Consider the following 14,970-nt stretch of genomic DNA (forward strand, 5'->3'; position numbering starts at 1 on the left):
TTCCCTTCTCCAGGGGATCTTCCCGACCCACGGATCAAACTCAGGTCTCTTACATTGCAAGCGGTTTCGTTACTGCTTGAGCTACCAGTGAAGCCCACTTGTGATATTCAACACCATTTCAACCAACCACCATACAGACATGGGCAGAGATTAAGTGGAATAGCGATACTACAGTAAAGCACAGAGGAAGCTGACGATTGTATTCTCTCATTCTCATCAAATAACCAGTCATTCTAAAACAAGTTCAGAATTTTTTTTTAATTTTGCTTCAAATTCGACCTCTTGGACTATTAAAAAAGTGTTTGGAGTTAAATATTTTTAAATAAAAATACAGTAAGTTAAGTTCTATTTATATAGTACAGACTTGGGATGATGTCTAAGTCAAAATAGAGAAAGCTAAGGGAAGGAAAGGCTTCCCTGGTGGCTCAGATGGTAATGAATCCACCTGCAATGCAGGAGATGTGGGTTCGATCCCTGGGTTGGGAAGATCCCCTGGAGAAGGGAATGGCAACCCACTCCAGTATTCTTGCCTGGAGAATCCCATGGACAGAGGAGGCTGGTGGGCTACAGTCCACGGGGTTGCAAAGAATCGGACACAACTGAGCAACTAAGCACAACACAAGAAAGGTAGGCGGAATAGAAAAAGAAGAAAGAAGGAAGTAAAATGTCTCAGACCTTTGGTCCTGGAAAGCCTGGTGGCCCAGAAGGACCTTCTAGACCAATTCTTCCAGGTGATCCAGGTGCTCCTGGAGGTCCTGGAATTCCAGGAAAACCTGTAAATTAGAAGTCATTTTTAATCCCCAAAGAGAAGACACTGTAAGAAAGATACCCAAACTCCTAAACCCACATTTCACCCTATTATATCATGCTTAGTGACTACAGTAAGATGTTAAAAGCACAATGACATTCTAGATGACTATTTCAGACCAAGCCTTACAAATACCTGATATTCTCTCTCAATCACCTTGTGGTCCTATTATTTTCATACAGGGCTAAATAGCATTTGTGGCTAATGCTCTTCTAAAAGAAAGTAAAAGCTATTACCAGTGAGATAGAAGAACTAAACTTAAGAGATGAATTCCACACAAAAATGCAGAGAAACTTTTATTCTGCTTACATCTTGATATAGTATGATAAAAGGCCTACCACATAATTCTGGAAATGAGCTAAAAACAACGCAGATGTTATACACATATATACACATAAAATCAAATCTGACTCTTTTGATGTCATTTAGTATAAATGATTAAGGACACGTTTAAGCACTGTTCTCAGATTAAGACATATGCTTGCAGTTCATGAGAAAAAGTTCTGTGAAGAATAAAGCAGAACTGAAGCAACAGCCCTAGAAGTTTCAGTGAATCATGAGAATATGACTTAAGGATAAAACATTACTTGGATAAATGTGTGCAATAAATCAGTTTTCTGTTTAATATAATCCATTCATTTAACAAATATCTACTGAGTGCTTACTATGTGCCAAAAACTCTTTTGAGTCCTTAAAATATAATGGTGAACACAAAAGACACATTACTGTGATTTTTAAAGTTTATATATCATTTTTGCGTATCTAGGATTTAGATGTTTCCTTGTCTGGAAAGTTTTAGATAAAGACAACAAAACTTTAGCGCACACATTCTGTGACTTTTCATTTAAAACTTTTTATTACACAAAGGGTCTTCCTTAATGGCTCAGCAGATAAAAGAATCTGCCTGCAATGCAGGAGACATGCATTTAATCCCTGGTTGGGAAGATCCCTTGGAGGAGGAAATGACAACCCACTCCAGTATTCTTGCCTGAAAAATTCCATGGACACAGGAAACTGGTGGGTTACAGTCCAAACGATAGTAAAGAGTCAGACGTGACTGAGCACTGAGCAAACTACACATAGAAAAAGTTAAAACTAATATATTTTATCTATTGTGTAAACTATATCACAGAATAATATCACTTTAAGCAGTTAACCTACCTTGGCTGCTACCCAGTCCTACATACCTTTGGGACCAGGTGGTCCAGGAAGCCCGATTCCAGGGATACCTGGTTCTCCTTTGCTACCAGGTATTCCTGGCAAGCCTGGCTGGCCTGGGAGTCCAGGTTCACCTATGGAGAAACAGCAGTTTTTTTCTGGAAGTAGCCAAAGAAAGAAGCCAACAAATGTTGAGGACATGGTCAAATAAATTCCTCACATACCTGGAAGACCTACTTCACCGTCTCTGCCTGGGTGACCAGGCAGGCCAGGCTTCCCTGGTTGGGTTATGGTCTGACCTGGATCACCTTTAGGACCTATGTGGGAATTAATAGTGAATAGGAAGTGTTCACTTGACTAAAGACCTCCATTAATTAAAACAAAAAAAATATTTATAATATTTTGAAAATGCAAACTAATAAAAATTCAAGAGAAAAACAATCTTATATATATTTTCAAGGAAGATACTAAACAGAAGAATGAAATTTCAAAGAGAAAAGTATATTACAGTTTTAAGAATTTTCATGAAGATAGCATCTATAAAAATATTAGGCATCTGTAAAAATATTTTCTAAATGCAGCTCAAAAGAAAAATATTTCTTTTTGGTTAACTACTGGTACTTTAAGGTTTTATGTGTGCAAAGTCCAAGTACACATACTACTCATTAATTGAAATAAGACTTTGAAAAAGGTTGAGGATAAAGATGGATTTCTTAATCATGGCATAAAAAGCACTAACCATGAGAGAAAAGACTGGTAAATTTGGCTACACTCAAACTGATTTCTGTTCATTAAAGACACCATAAAGAGAGTGAAAAGGGCAAGTCACAGTGAATGAAAATTTTGCAAAATAAATAGCTAAGAAAGAACTAATACACAGAATCCACACACACACACACACACCCCTCCAAATCAGTAAGAAAAACAATCCCAAAGAAAAAATGGTCAAAACACTTGAATAGAAATGTCACAAATGGAAAATTCAAATGGTCAACAAACATATGAAAATATTAATGTTTGAACTTTATGTTAATGGAATCATGGGGTAAGTATTCTTCATGTTAACTTTGTGTATGGATATTGCATATTCATTTTTATTCATTTATATATCAGAGAAATATAAAATAAATCTGCCACCCTATATATCACACTCAACAGACTGGCAAAAGTGTAAAAGCAGCAATACAAAATGTTTTTGAAGATACAGACCAACAATAAATTTCTAATACTGCTGGTGGGAGTATGAATTGATACAACTGCTTTGGACATGGTTTGGAATTATCTGGTAAAACTGAAGATGTATTTATTCTGTGCCTCAAAAATGCAAATCTTAAATATATACCCTAACCCAGTGACTGGCAATTGTTTTCTGTAAAGGACTAGACAGCATATACTTTAGGCTTTGTGGGCCATACATGGTCTTTGTAGCAACAACTTACCTCTGCAGCAGTAGTGCAAAAGCAAGCATAACAATAGCAAATGGGTGTGAATCTGTTCAAATAAAACTTTTATTTATGACAATGTGGAGGGTCAGATTTGATTTATGAACTGTAGTTTGCTGATCCTTGCCACAGAGCACAAGAATATATAAGAGAATGCACATAGAAGCATTATAATACCAGGCCCGAACAATAAATAATCCAATTGTCCATTAACAATAGAATGCATAAATCAATGGTGACACACACATGGTGGGACACTGTACAGCAATAAAAATGCTATATCCATATACAAAGTTAACATAAAGAATACTTACCCTATGATTAACATAAAGTTCAAAAAGAAGCATAAAGTACTTTATTTAGGAATATATATCTAGGTGATAAACCTATTTATGGAAGAAAATTATGCAAAAGTGAAGGCAGTGTTTACCTCTGGAGAAATGGAAGAAGATTTTTATCAGGAAAAGACAGAGAGGGGAGCATAGGTTTCCAGAATACTGGCAATGTATATTTCTTGGCACATGTGGTAGTTACGTGTGTGTTTCGATTATAATTATTTGTTAAACTTTGCATTACGTATCATGCACTTAAAAACAACAACAGGAACAATAAATACAGTCAGAGAAACTTTAAAGAGAAGGCATTCTTAAAACATACACACACATGCACACACATGCACATACGCATTTATGTTTCCTTGCTAAGGAGCTCTGGAAAGCCCAAATATAAATAGCCAGGGAAAAACACCTCTCATGAAAGGAACCCAAAATGGTCAAAAGATAATGCATTTCTGTTTGTAAGCACCAAACTAAAAATGAAACAGCCATAGCAAACTCACCTGGTATTCCTGGTTGGCCTGGATTTCCTGCCCCACCTTGGACGCCTTTTTCACCTACTGGACCAGGAGGACCAAAACCAACAGGGCCCATAGGCCCCCTATTTCCTGGGAGACCTGGCAAACCTGGGTTCCCAGGGGGACCTCTTTCACCCTTAAAAGCCATTCCACCCTGAAAGGGAAAAGTTTAATACAGAAATACATAGATATAACAGCTATCTGTAGGTTGGTATTACTTAGTACAGCTAGAGAAATGATACAGCCAGAATAGTTCTTCTTAAAAACTGAGTGTGTGTTACTATGGGATGGTATGTGTGATCACTCTATTTATACATTCTTTCATTCAACAAATATTTTGTGAGTTCCTACTATGTGCCAGGAACTGGTGATAGAGCAAAGAATAAAAATAGACTAAAGTCTCTATGTTCATTAAGCTTACATTCTAGTGTTAAGTCAAGAAGTTTACAGGCTAGTTAACATTTCATAAAGTATCACTTTCTACCTAAATATCCTAGGCTGTGTGTTGCGCACAAAATAAGGCTCTACTCATTTATGTTCAATCTTTAGGCTCCATGGCACATTTAACACAGCCATCTACTCACACTAATCTCTAAGCTTACTGTATATAAACCAAATTAGACCTTTATTGTCAGGTCTAAACAAAACCACACAAGGCTATATAGGATAAGAAAATGGGAAACTTACACTGATCTACAGGCATCTTAACCTTCTGCCTATTTGGTCATAGCAAACAGTACTCAACATAATAGTGGGTTAAGCAGAAAGAATTAACAAAACCACTTAGAGAAAAGAATTATAAAGAAACTCTACATAGTCAATAACAATGTGCCATTAGTACATATAATCACATTCTTTTAAGCATTGATTAGATGTTCATCTCAGCACCAGGCCCATCCTAGAAAACATCACTAACAATTTGACACCACAAAATCAAGAATATCAAGCCAACTTACAGGTTCTCCTTTGGGGCCAGGAAGTCCTGGCAATCCATCCTGTCCAGGGGTGCCAGGTAAACCAGGAAGCCCTGGAGCTCCAGGGGAACCCAAATCTCCTTTGTCACCCTTCATTCCTGGAAATGTGAGGATGTCACCGGGTTCACCTTTAGGTCCAGGAAATCCTGGAGCACCTGGAGCTCCTGGTATGCCCTGAGGGGTTAAAAAAGAAATAAAAGAGGAAAAAAAGAGGAGAGAGAAGAAAATCAGTTTCTTTCTTTTTTTCTAATATGTTCTCCAGTTTATCCAATCAACCTGCCCAATAACATTTAGTATACAAAGCTATGAGTCAAATGAGACATATGAGCCAGCAAGAGTAAAAGAAATAAATCATAATATAAAAACTACATTTCCTTTATATATATCCACAAGTGAAAACTCAAGGTGTAAATGGGTTTCTTCTACTTCTTTTGCTCTATAATATACTCAAAACTTACTGATAATCCTTTGGGACCAGTTGCACCAGCATGTCCTTTTTCGCCCTTCTGTCCAGGGAAACCAAGAGATCCTAATACACACACACACACACACACACACACACACACACACACACACACAGAGAGAGAGAGAGAGAGAGAGAGAGAGAGAGAGAGGAGAGAGAGAGAGTCAAATGAGCTTTGGGCTTGAAATTTTGATAAAGCTTATATAAACATCAGCAAGTCAGGAAGTCAAGTCTTAAAGTAAGAATATCATTCAATCTCATTTGACAAGTCACATGTTGATTTCTCTATTTTATGTTCTCAAGATACAGAGATAATCCCTTCTTTTAGGTAGATCTAACCTTTCATGGTATACACAACATTGTATCCTTCAGTTCAGTTCAGTTCAGTCGCTCAGTCATGTCCAACTCTTTGCGACCCCATGAATTGCAGCACACCAGGCCTCCCTGTACATCACCACTCCCAGAGTTCACTCAAACTCATGTCCATCGAGTCAGTGATGCCATCCAGCCATCTCATCTTCTGTCGTCCCCTTCCCCTCCTGCCCTAATCCCTCCCAGCATCAGGGTCTTTTCCAATGAGTCAACTCTTCGCATGAGGTGGCCAAAGTATTGGAGTTTCAGCTTCAGCATCAATCCTTCCAATGAACACCCAGGACTGATTTCCTTTAGGATGGACTGGTTCAATCTCCTTGCAGTCCAAGGGACTCTCAAGAGTCTTCTCCAACACCACAGTTCAAAAGCGTCAATTCTTCGGTGCTCAGCTTTCTTCACAGTCCAACTCTCACATCCATACATGACCACTGGAAAAACCATAGCCTTGACTAGACGGACCTTTGTTGGCAAAGTAATATCTCTGCTTTTCAATATGCTATCTAGGTTGGTCATAACTTTCCTTCCAAGGAGTAAGTGTGTTTTAATTTCATGGTTACAATCACCATCTGCAGTGTATTTCCAATTCCAAAGTGTCTCAAAGCTTGTAGCTACCAAGTACTATGCATAGAAGTACTCGGCTTCTATAAGCATCCCATTGTCAAAGGCAGAATGAGATAAGGACAAAGTCTGCATATTTTTCTCTGTTCTTACTTGAACAATTTTCCTAGATTCCTACCAGTTCTTTATTTGGTTTATCACTCCCTAAAATTTACTTTATGAAAAAGGATTGGTGCTCAAAGACTAGAGGAACTACTACTAAAGCAGTGTTTTCAAAATGGTTCCCTGAAACAGATGCATTTGCACCACCTGGGTACTGGCTAGAAATGCTAATTCTTGGGCCCTCCATCTCAGGTCTACTGAATCAAAAATTTGGGGGGTGGGACCCAGCAATATGGGTTTTAACAAGCCCTCCAAATAATTCTGATGCACTCCCAAGCTTGAAAATCACTAGACCAGAAGTACAAGGCTAGATGATGAACTTCCAGGGGCAGCTATTAGACTTGCTGAAAATCTATTTCCAAGCACCAAATGAAATGGTTCACTAGGGAGATACACTAGACAGAAAGATAAGAGATCTGGTGTCTATTCTCAGCCCTGACTGACTCAGACATAAAGTGTGATTTCAAGAGAATATTGGGGTATTCCAAGAAGCAGCTAAGTGAAAGTGTTGTGGGTCTGATGGATATCAAATACAGTTCTGCTTGGAAATGGGGAAGGAGTTATATATAGAAAGAGGAAGACAAATATCATATGATACTGGTTACATGTGGACTCTAAAAAAAAAGGGTACAAATGAACCTATCTACAAAGTAGAAGTAGAGTCACAGATGTAGAAAACAAATTTATGGCTACCTGGGAGTAAGTGGGGGATAAATTGGGAGACTGGGATTGACACATACACACCACTATACATAAAATAGATAATTTATCAATCAGGACCTTCTGCACAGGGAACTCTACTCAATACTTTGTGATGGCTTATATGGGAAAAGAATCTAGAAAAGGGTGGATCTATGTATGTATATGTGTCTGATTTATTTTGCACTGCAGAAATTAACACATTATAAATCAACAGTACTCCAATGAAAATTACAAAAAAAGAGGAACGGTTTTTAAATTAAAATAAATAAAGAGGGATATTGGCAGTTGATTTCCAAAATCTAGTAAAAACCCCATTTCTCAATGATAACATATGATACATCCCAATGACTAGAATCTGACACTGGAAATGATATTCAGGGGTCAAGCATTATGAATATTTTCCCCAGTTTTCTGGAATAAAAAAGTCTGACTCTGTTTAAGTTATTTTCTTCACCATATGGAAAATAAGGACGATATTTTTCCTGGAATAATATTGTTGAAATGCTTTAATAGAAAATGTGGGTAGCTTCAGGTACAGAAAGCAAGAGCATAATTTATTTCATAGCAGATACTGATATTTCATATTCAATTATTTATGAATATGAATGACTAGCTATAAAAGGAAAATCTGGCATCATTCTAAAGCTATAAGCTCACCAGTATCTAGCAAGAAATATTTTAAAGGTTGTCCCAAGGCAGAATGTTTTACCTGGGGGACCTGGAAGACCTGGCAAACCAGGCTGACCTGGAGGCCCTGAAACACCAGTTCCAATACAGTTGAAGCAGGTGTCACCTTTGTCACCTAGAGAAAACCATAATAAAAAACAAATTTTACTTCAAGGGTTACATATATTTTCTTTAGACAGGTTCTAAAGAACTTAGCGGGGATTCCCAGGGGGATCTATGGTAAACAATACCCCAGCAAATGCAGGACAAGCCAGTTCAATCCCTGGGTTGGGAAGATCCCCTGGAAGAGGAAACGGCAACCCACTCTAGTATTCTTGCCTGGAAAATCCCATGGACAGAAAAGCCTGACGGGCTACAGTCCATGGGGTTGCAAAAAGTTGGACATGACTGAGTGACTGAACACAAGGAAGTTTGCACTAAAGGACAATATTCCCATGCAACAGTGTAGTTAGAGAAGCTTATATTTAGAATCAATTCATTTGATATATATTTACTGAGCACCTACTATGTGCCAAGCACTATTAGAGGAGTCTATAATACATGATAAACAAAACAGACAAAATCCATACATTCATGGTGCTCACATTCTACCATTGGCTGAGTAAGTCAAACTGGATATACTTAGGGATGGGTGGCAGGTTGCAATTTTGAATAAGATAGTCAGGATAGAAATCATTGAGAAGATGACATATGATAAAAATAAAAACTTAAAGGACATGGCATGTGTGCAACAACTGTAGAGCAGTCCAGGCAGAAAGAGTAGCTATGTCTTCTAGCACACAGAAAGAACATCAAGGAGAAGAGATTACTGGAATAGAGTGAGGAAGGGAAACCAGCTCAGACCATTAACAGGTTATAACAAGTGGTATATCATAAAATATCATATAGGCCACCATGAAGACTGTGGCTTTTACTGTGAGTAAAATAAGAATCTAGGAGAAGAAATTCAACAGAAAAGCAACATGATATGACAAGTTTTAAAAGGAGGAGTCTGGTTGCTATGTTAAGAATGTGATCTAAGTACAAGGATGGAAACATATTAACTATGTAAGTAGCTACTGCTGAAGTGATCTAGGAGAGATGGAAGCTCATTCCAGAGTGACGGCAATGAACATGATGAGAATTGGTTAGATTCTGGACATATTGGAAGGTAGAGCCAATGGGATTTTCTCATGGATCACATAAAGAATGCAAAAGAAGGGGGGAATAAAAGATGACGTCAATATACATCAAAAATCAAAATAAAAAGGAAAACAATAAAGCTTTTAGAAGAAAACAGAGGAATATCATCAGGTCCTTGGGGTAAGCAAAGATTTCTAAAATAGAACAGAAATAGCACTGATCATAAAAGAGGACATTTATAATTTGATTTCTGTTAATTAACAACCTCTCTTCAAGAAAAGACATGAGTAAAAAATCAAGTCACAGAACGGGAGAATATATTTGTGATATATATATCCAACAACCCAATTAAACACAGAAAAAAATAAGTACTTTACAAAGAGAATGTACAAACTATACAAGAGGCTCAGCATCAATAATTGTGAGAGAAGTGGAAACTAAATTCTCTTTGTCAAATGGTTTGGTGATATCTATAGAATCAAAATCTATACCTATCCTGCTGCTGCTGCTGCTAAGTCGCTTCAGTCGTGTCCGACTCTGTGCGACCCCATAGATGGCAGCCCGCCAGGCTCCCCTGTCCCTGGGATTCTCCAGGCAAGAATACTGTAGTGGGTTGCCATTTCCTTCTCCAAAGCGTGAAAGTAAAAAGTGAAAGTGAAGTCGTTCAGTCGTGCCTGACTCTTAGCGACACCATGGACTGCAGCCTACCAGGCTTCTCCATCCGTGGGATTTTCCAGGCAAGAGTACTGGAGTGGGGTGCCATTGCCTTCTCCAATAAGGTTTACACAACAGGAATGAATGCTTATATCCTATAATACATACATATATATATATATGTATATATATGTATATACACACACATATATGTATATATGACATAATATATATATGAATGTTCATGGCAGCTTTATTCATAATAGCCCCAGACCAAATGCCCATTAACATTAGAATGGATATTTAGGAATATTTAATACATATAATATTAAGCAAAACAAACCAGATAAAATATTAAGACATAAAAGGGCCTATATGATTCCATTTCTACAAAGTTCAAGGCAAACTGATAGAGGACAAAACAGTGGTTACCTTTGCAAGTGCTGATTAGGATGCACAAGAGAGTCTTCTAGAATTCTGGTTAAGTTCTATATTTTGATTTAGATAGCAGTTACATATGAGATGATAGACACACATATAGAGATACACATATAGAGACAGAGTGTATATAGGGAGAGACATATCTATATAGATAGAGACATATCTACTATATATATATATGTGTGTGTGTGTATGTGTGTGTGTGTAGCTCAGTTGGTAAAGAGTCTGCCTGCAATGCAGGAGACCCGGGTTCGATCCCTGGGTCAGGAGGATCCCCTGGAGAAGAAAATGGCAATCCACGCCAGTATTCTTGCCTGGAGAATCCCATGGACAGAGGAGCCTGGCGGGCTACAGTTCATGGGGTCACAAAGAGTTGGACACGACTGAGAGAATAACACTTTCACTTTCAACACTTTCCACATAGAAGATAAAATCATCACAGTGTCTTACAAGGTCCTGTATGATCTGCCACAGACTGCCCCCCCTCAAATGATATTACATCATATTCTACGGTTCTCCTCCCAGCCCTGCCATGCACCCTGACCTAGGCTCAGTCTACTCCAATCACAATGGCTCCCTTTCACATATATGCCAGGGAGGAAGGAATAAAAACAGAGCAGGTTATTTATTGAAAACCAAGTGAATAAACTGTTTAAAGAATGCAAAAATCAAGTAAAATAAGGACTGAGACAATATTTGAATTGGTAGTGAATAATCCCATGGACAGAGGAGCCTGGTGGGCTATAGCCCATACAGTCACAACACTGAAGCGACTTAACACACACAGGCTACTGGTGACTTTGACAAAAACAGCATTTATGGAGTGATGCGAGTGTGTGTGTGTTTGGGGCGGGGGGCGAGTCCTGATTGGAGTACGTTTAACAGAAAACGATGGGCTTTCCTAATAGCTCAGCTTATAAAGAATCCGCCTGCAATGCAGGAGACCCAAGTTCAATTCCTGGGTCAGGAAGATCCACTGGAGAAGGGATAGGCTACCCACTCCAATATTCTTGGGCTTCCCTGGTGGCTCAGCTGGTAAAGAATCCACCTGCAATGTGGGAGACCTGGGTTCAATCCCTGGGCTGAGAAGGTCCCCTGGAGAAGCGAAAAGCTACCGTCTCCAGTATTCTTGCCTGGAGAATTCCATGGACTATATAGTCCATGGGGTTGCAAAGAGTCGGACACGACTGAGCGACTTTCATTTCACTAACAGAAAATGAGAGGAGAGGAGAGTTATCTAGAGACAGTGAGTAGAAAATTATTGAAGAGTTTTGCTGCAAATGAAAGAACAGGAATAGAGTAGTATCTAGCAGCTGAAGTGAGATTATTATAAGATATTTTTTAGATGGGTAAACAAAGACATATTTGTATACTGCTAGGAATGATCCAGTGAAAGGGGAAAATTGATGATATGGGAGAGATAAGAATTTCTCAAATGAATCTTTGAGAGAAACAAGAGGAAATGGAATCTACTGTACAAAGAAGAACTGTTTTAGATAGGAGCAGTAACAATGATCAGCAGGAGGCAGAATAAATGTGGTGGTGGTGGCAATTTGTGAAAGTTCTCTTGTTATTGCTTCAACTGGTCTGTGGAGGAGGAAGCTAAGTCAGAATCCTAAAATAAGAATAGAAGAGGATGTGTTAGAAGTTTGAAAAGGGAAAACCAGGTGCAGGCTCAGAAGAGGTGGTAATTTGGAATTTGTTGTTCTTCAGTCACTTAGTCCTGCCCAACTCTTAGCAACCCCATGGACTGCAGCATGCCAGGCTTTCCTGTCCTTCACTATTTCCCACAATTATTGAATTACCAGGGCTATGTTTTGGTTCCAATGGCAGGAGAGGAGGGCAAAGAAGTCAAAAGTTTATGCATGGGATTGACTACAAGGATTGATCATGGAATTTAAGCTGGGTTAAGAGATAAGAAAAAACTTCAAAAGGCTGAGGGATAATAAAGGTTGGCAGGTTTCACTGAGTTTGAAGTAATGTTGGAGTCAGGTTATTAGAGGTAGTGAGCTAGATAGATAGGATATAGTGGTCAGGAAATCACAATTTGGAAGTGTTCACTATTGGTAATGTATGGTCTTGGGGTCTGACCATGGGAGTGAGTGGCTGAGGAAGGGTGGAGGATATAGGGAATTTTGCTAATGACTTGAAAGAATGAAGGAATATGGGGATCAAACCTTTCATTCCTTGTTCTCCTTGGAGTCCTCTATCACCTGGAGATCCTGGAGGGCCAGGAGGGCCTGCTTCACATATCTTATCACCTGAGATAAGATAAAGCAATAATAGCAAGCCAATTGTAAAATATCCAGAAGACTCAACAAAAAGAAAATCTGATAGGCTAGAAAAACAAAGATTTATTTTCGGTTGTTTCTATGATATTAATGACAATTTGAAGAACAAATTTAAATATCAAATAATCACCATAAATAAAAAGTAGAAGCAGCAGAAGACTCTTATTTATCAGAAATACAAGAATGATGCAAACCATCAGATTCACTTATAAATGAAGATAAAACAAATACAACAACAGAACTTAGTAGGAGAAAAGTCTATAGCTTACTAGGAGGGATGTGAGGGCCGGGAGGGCCAGGGGGGCCAGGAGGACCAGGAGCCCCAGGCTGTCCATCAAGTCCAGGAGATCCAGGAATGGAAATTCCAGGTGGGCCTTCATCACCTTTCTGGCCCCTTTCCCCAGGAAAGCCAGGGGGTCCAGGAGGACCTATAACTGCAGGTCCTAAGATAAAAACAAATACCCATTAAAGTGATCAAAATGATCTTATTTCAGACATATTACTTTGGGTCTCAATGAGACATTAAGTAATGATAAAATCTTTCTTTAATGTATTAATATCAGTTATGGTCTTATTTTTTTCTATGTATAATACGAGCTATGTTCTTATTTTTTTCTATGAGAATCAACATGTAGAGAAAAGATGAAAAGTCCCAATAATGTAAGTACCAGTTTGAATATAAGAAAGAATAAAGTAGTTTTATTACTTTTGGAGGGCTTTCCTGGTAGCTCAGGTGGTCAAAAAAAAAAAAAAAAAAATCTGCCCACAATGTGAGAGACCCAGGTTTGATCCCTGGGTCGGGAAGATCCCCTGGGTCGGGAGAAGGAAATGGCAACCTACTCTAGCATTCTTGCCTGGAGAATCCAATGAACAGAAGAGCCTGGAGGGCCTCAGTCATGGGGTTGCAAAGAGGTAGACACGACTGAGCAACTAACACTCACATTACTTTTGGAAACGTACTAGTAACTAACTCTCTACACTTTGACACTACGATCTCTTAATCTCTGAAATACTAGAAAGCCACTGACAAGAGAAGAGGCACCTCAAAGTTTTCAGGTAAACATGGCTCTGTTTCTGGACATTCTTCTGTTCTGCTGTCTCTTCCTGCATCACTAACACATTTTTTCATTACTGCAGCTTTATAATATTTTCAAAACTGGCAAGGAAAATATACTCATCTTTGTTCTTTTTAAAACTATCTTTGTTCTGTTTAAAACCATCTTCACTACACTTACAAATTTATTCTTCTAAATAAATTTCAGAACCAGCTTATCAGTTACATTTAAAAAAAATTCACTGGTATTTTGAATGAGATTAATTTGAATTTAAAGATTAAATTTTGGTGAATCACTTGTATATAATACTGAATTCCCACATCAAGTAATAATTACATGTATCTTTCCATTTATTCATTAATTTTATATTATTTAATAATATTTTATAAAGTTATGCAAAGAGATCTTATACATCTTTTGTTAGGTTTATTCATGGGTAAATTTGATTGCTAATGTGAATTTTATTGTTGTTTCTATTGTTAACTGATTTTTTCCCCTCTTGTATGTTTAATCATTTCTTGCTGGTTTAAAGCAAATCATTTAAATTTTCAATTCATATTTGGATGCCTTGCAAACATTAAGTTCTGATAATTCGTCATTTGATTCTTTTAGGTTCTCTGAGTAGATAATCACATGGCTTTTGAATAACCAAAATGTGGGGGGGGGGTTTGTTTTCCATCCATATACCTCTTTTTCTTCTTCCAGACTTACTGGCTGGGATCTTTAGTTTAAGAACAAATAACATTGGTGACCACTGGTGACCATCTTTATTTTATTCTTGACTTGAATGGGAATACTCCTGATTCACCACAAAGTATATTTCCTGCACAGTCCTATACTTCCTGTATGAAGTAGACTGCTTCATCAAATTGAGATAGTTCCCTTCCAGTCTTAGGATGCATGTTGATGTATGGCAAAACCAATACAATATTGTAAGGTAAAAAAAAAAAATTATAAAAAAAAGAATTTTTTTCCTTTTAAAAATAAATAGGTATTAAATTTTGACTGTTTTCTTTTTATCTATTGTCCTATTCTTTTTCAATATGTCAATGTAGTCAATTAAAGTAATGTTGAACCATCCATGTAATCTTAGTGTAAATACTATTCAGTTACAAATACATTATTTAATATACTTCTGAATTGATAATATTTAAGATTGTTACTCCTACATTCATAAGTTGGTATCATACCAAACATTCATAGTTTGGTATCAATTGTTAAATTGAAT

General features: G+C 37.7%; 1 protein-coding gene across 4 annotated transcripts in view; it reads right to left on the reverse strand.

The window, feature by feature from the left end:
• COL4A5 (collagen type IV alpha 5 chain) overlaps positions 1–14,970 on the reverse strand; it is a 253,719-nt gene that overhangs the window by 70,424 nt on the left and 168,325 nt on the right. For all 4 annotated transcript variants that reach the window (XM_086386653.1, XM_086386654.1, XM_086386655.1 and 1 more), the window contains 9 exons: positions 12,957–13,130; positions 12,574–12,657; positions 8,202–8,294; positions 5,694–5,764; positions 5,218–5,409; positions 4,247–4,415; positions 2,191–2,283; positions 1,996–2,100; positions 676–773 (listed from right to left, as the gene is read on the reverse strand). In XM_086386653.1, coding sequence (XP_086242779.1) covers positions 676–773; positions 1,996–2,100; positions 2,191–2,283; positions 4,247–4,415; positions 5,218–5,409; positions 5,694–5,764; positions 8,202–8,294; positions 12,574–12,657; positions 12,957–13,130 — 1,079 coding nt within the window. The remainder of the gene's footprint in view (positions 1–675; positions 774–1,995; positions 2,101–2,190; positions 2,284–4,246; positions 4,416–5,217; positions 5,410–5,693; positions 5,765–8,201; positions 8,295–12,573; positions 12,658–12,956; positions 13,131–14,970) is intronic.

The sequence above is a fragment of the Bos grunniens genome, chromosome X (assembly GCF_055505025.1).
Source record: "Bos grunniens cultivar Pamir isolate PY7600 chromosome X, Bosgru_T2T1.0, whole genome shotgun sequence".
NCBI lineage: Eukaryota > Metazoa > Chordata > Mammalia > Artiodactyla > Bovidae > Bos > Bos grunniens.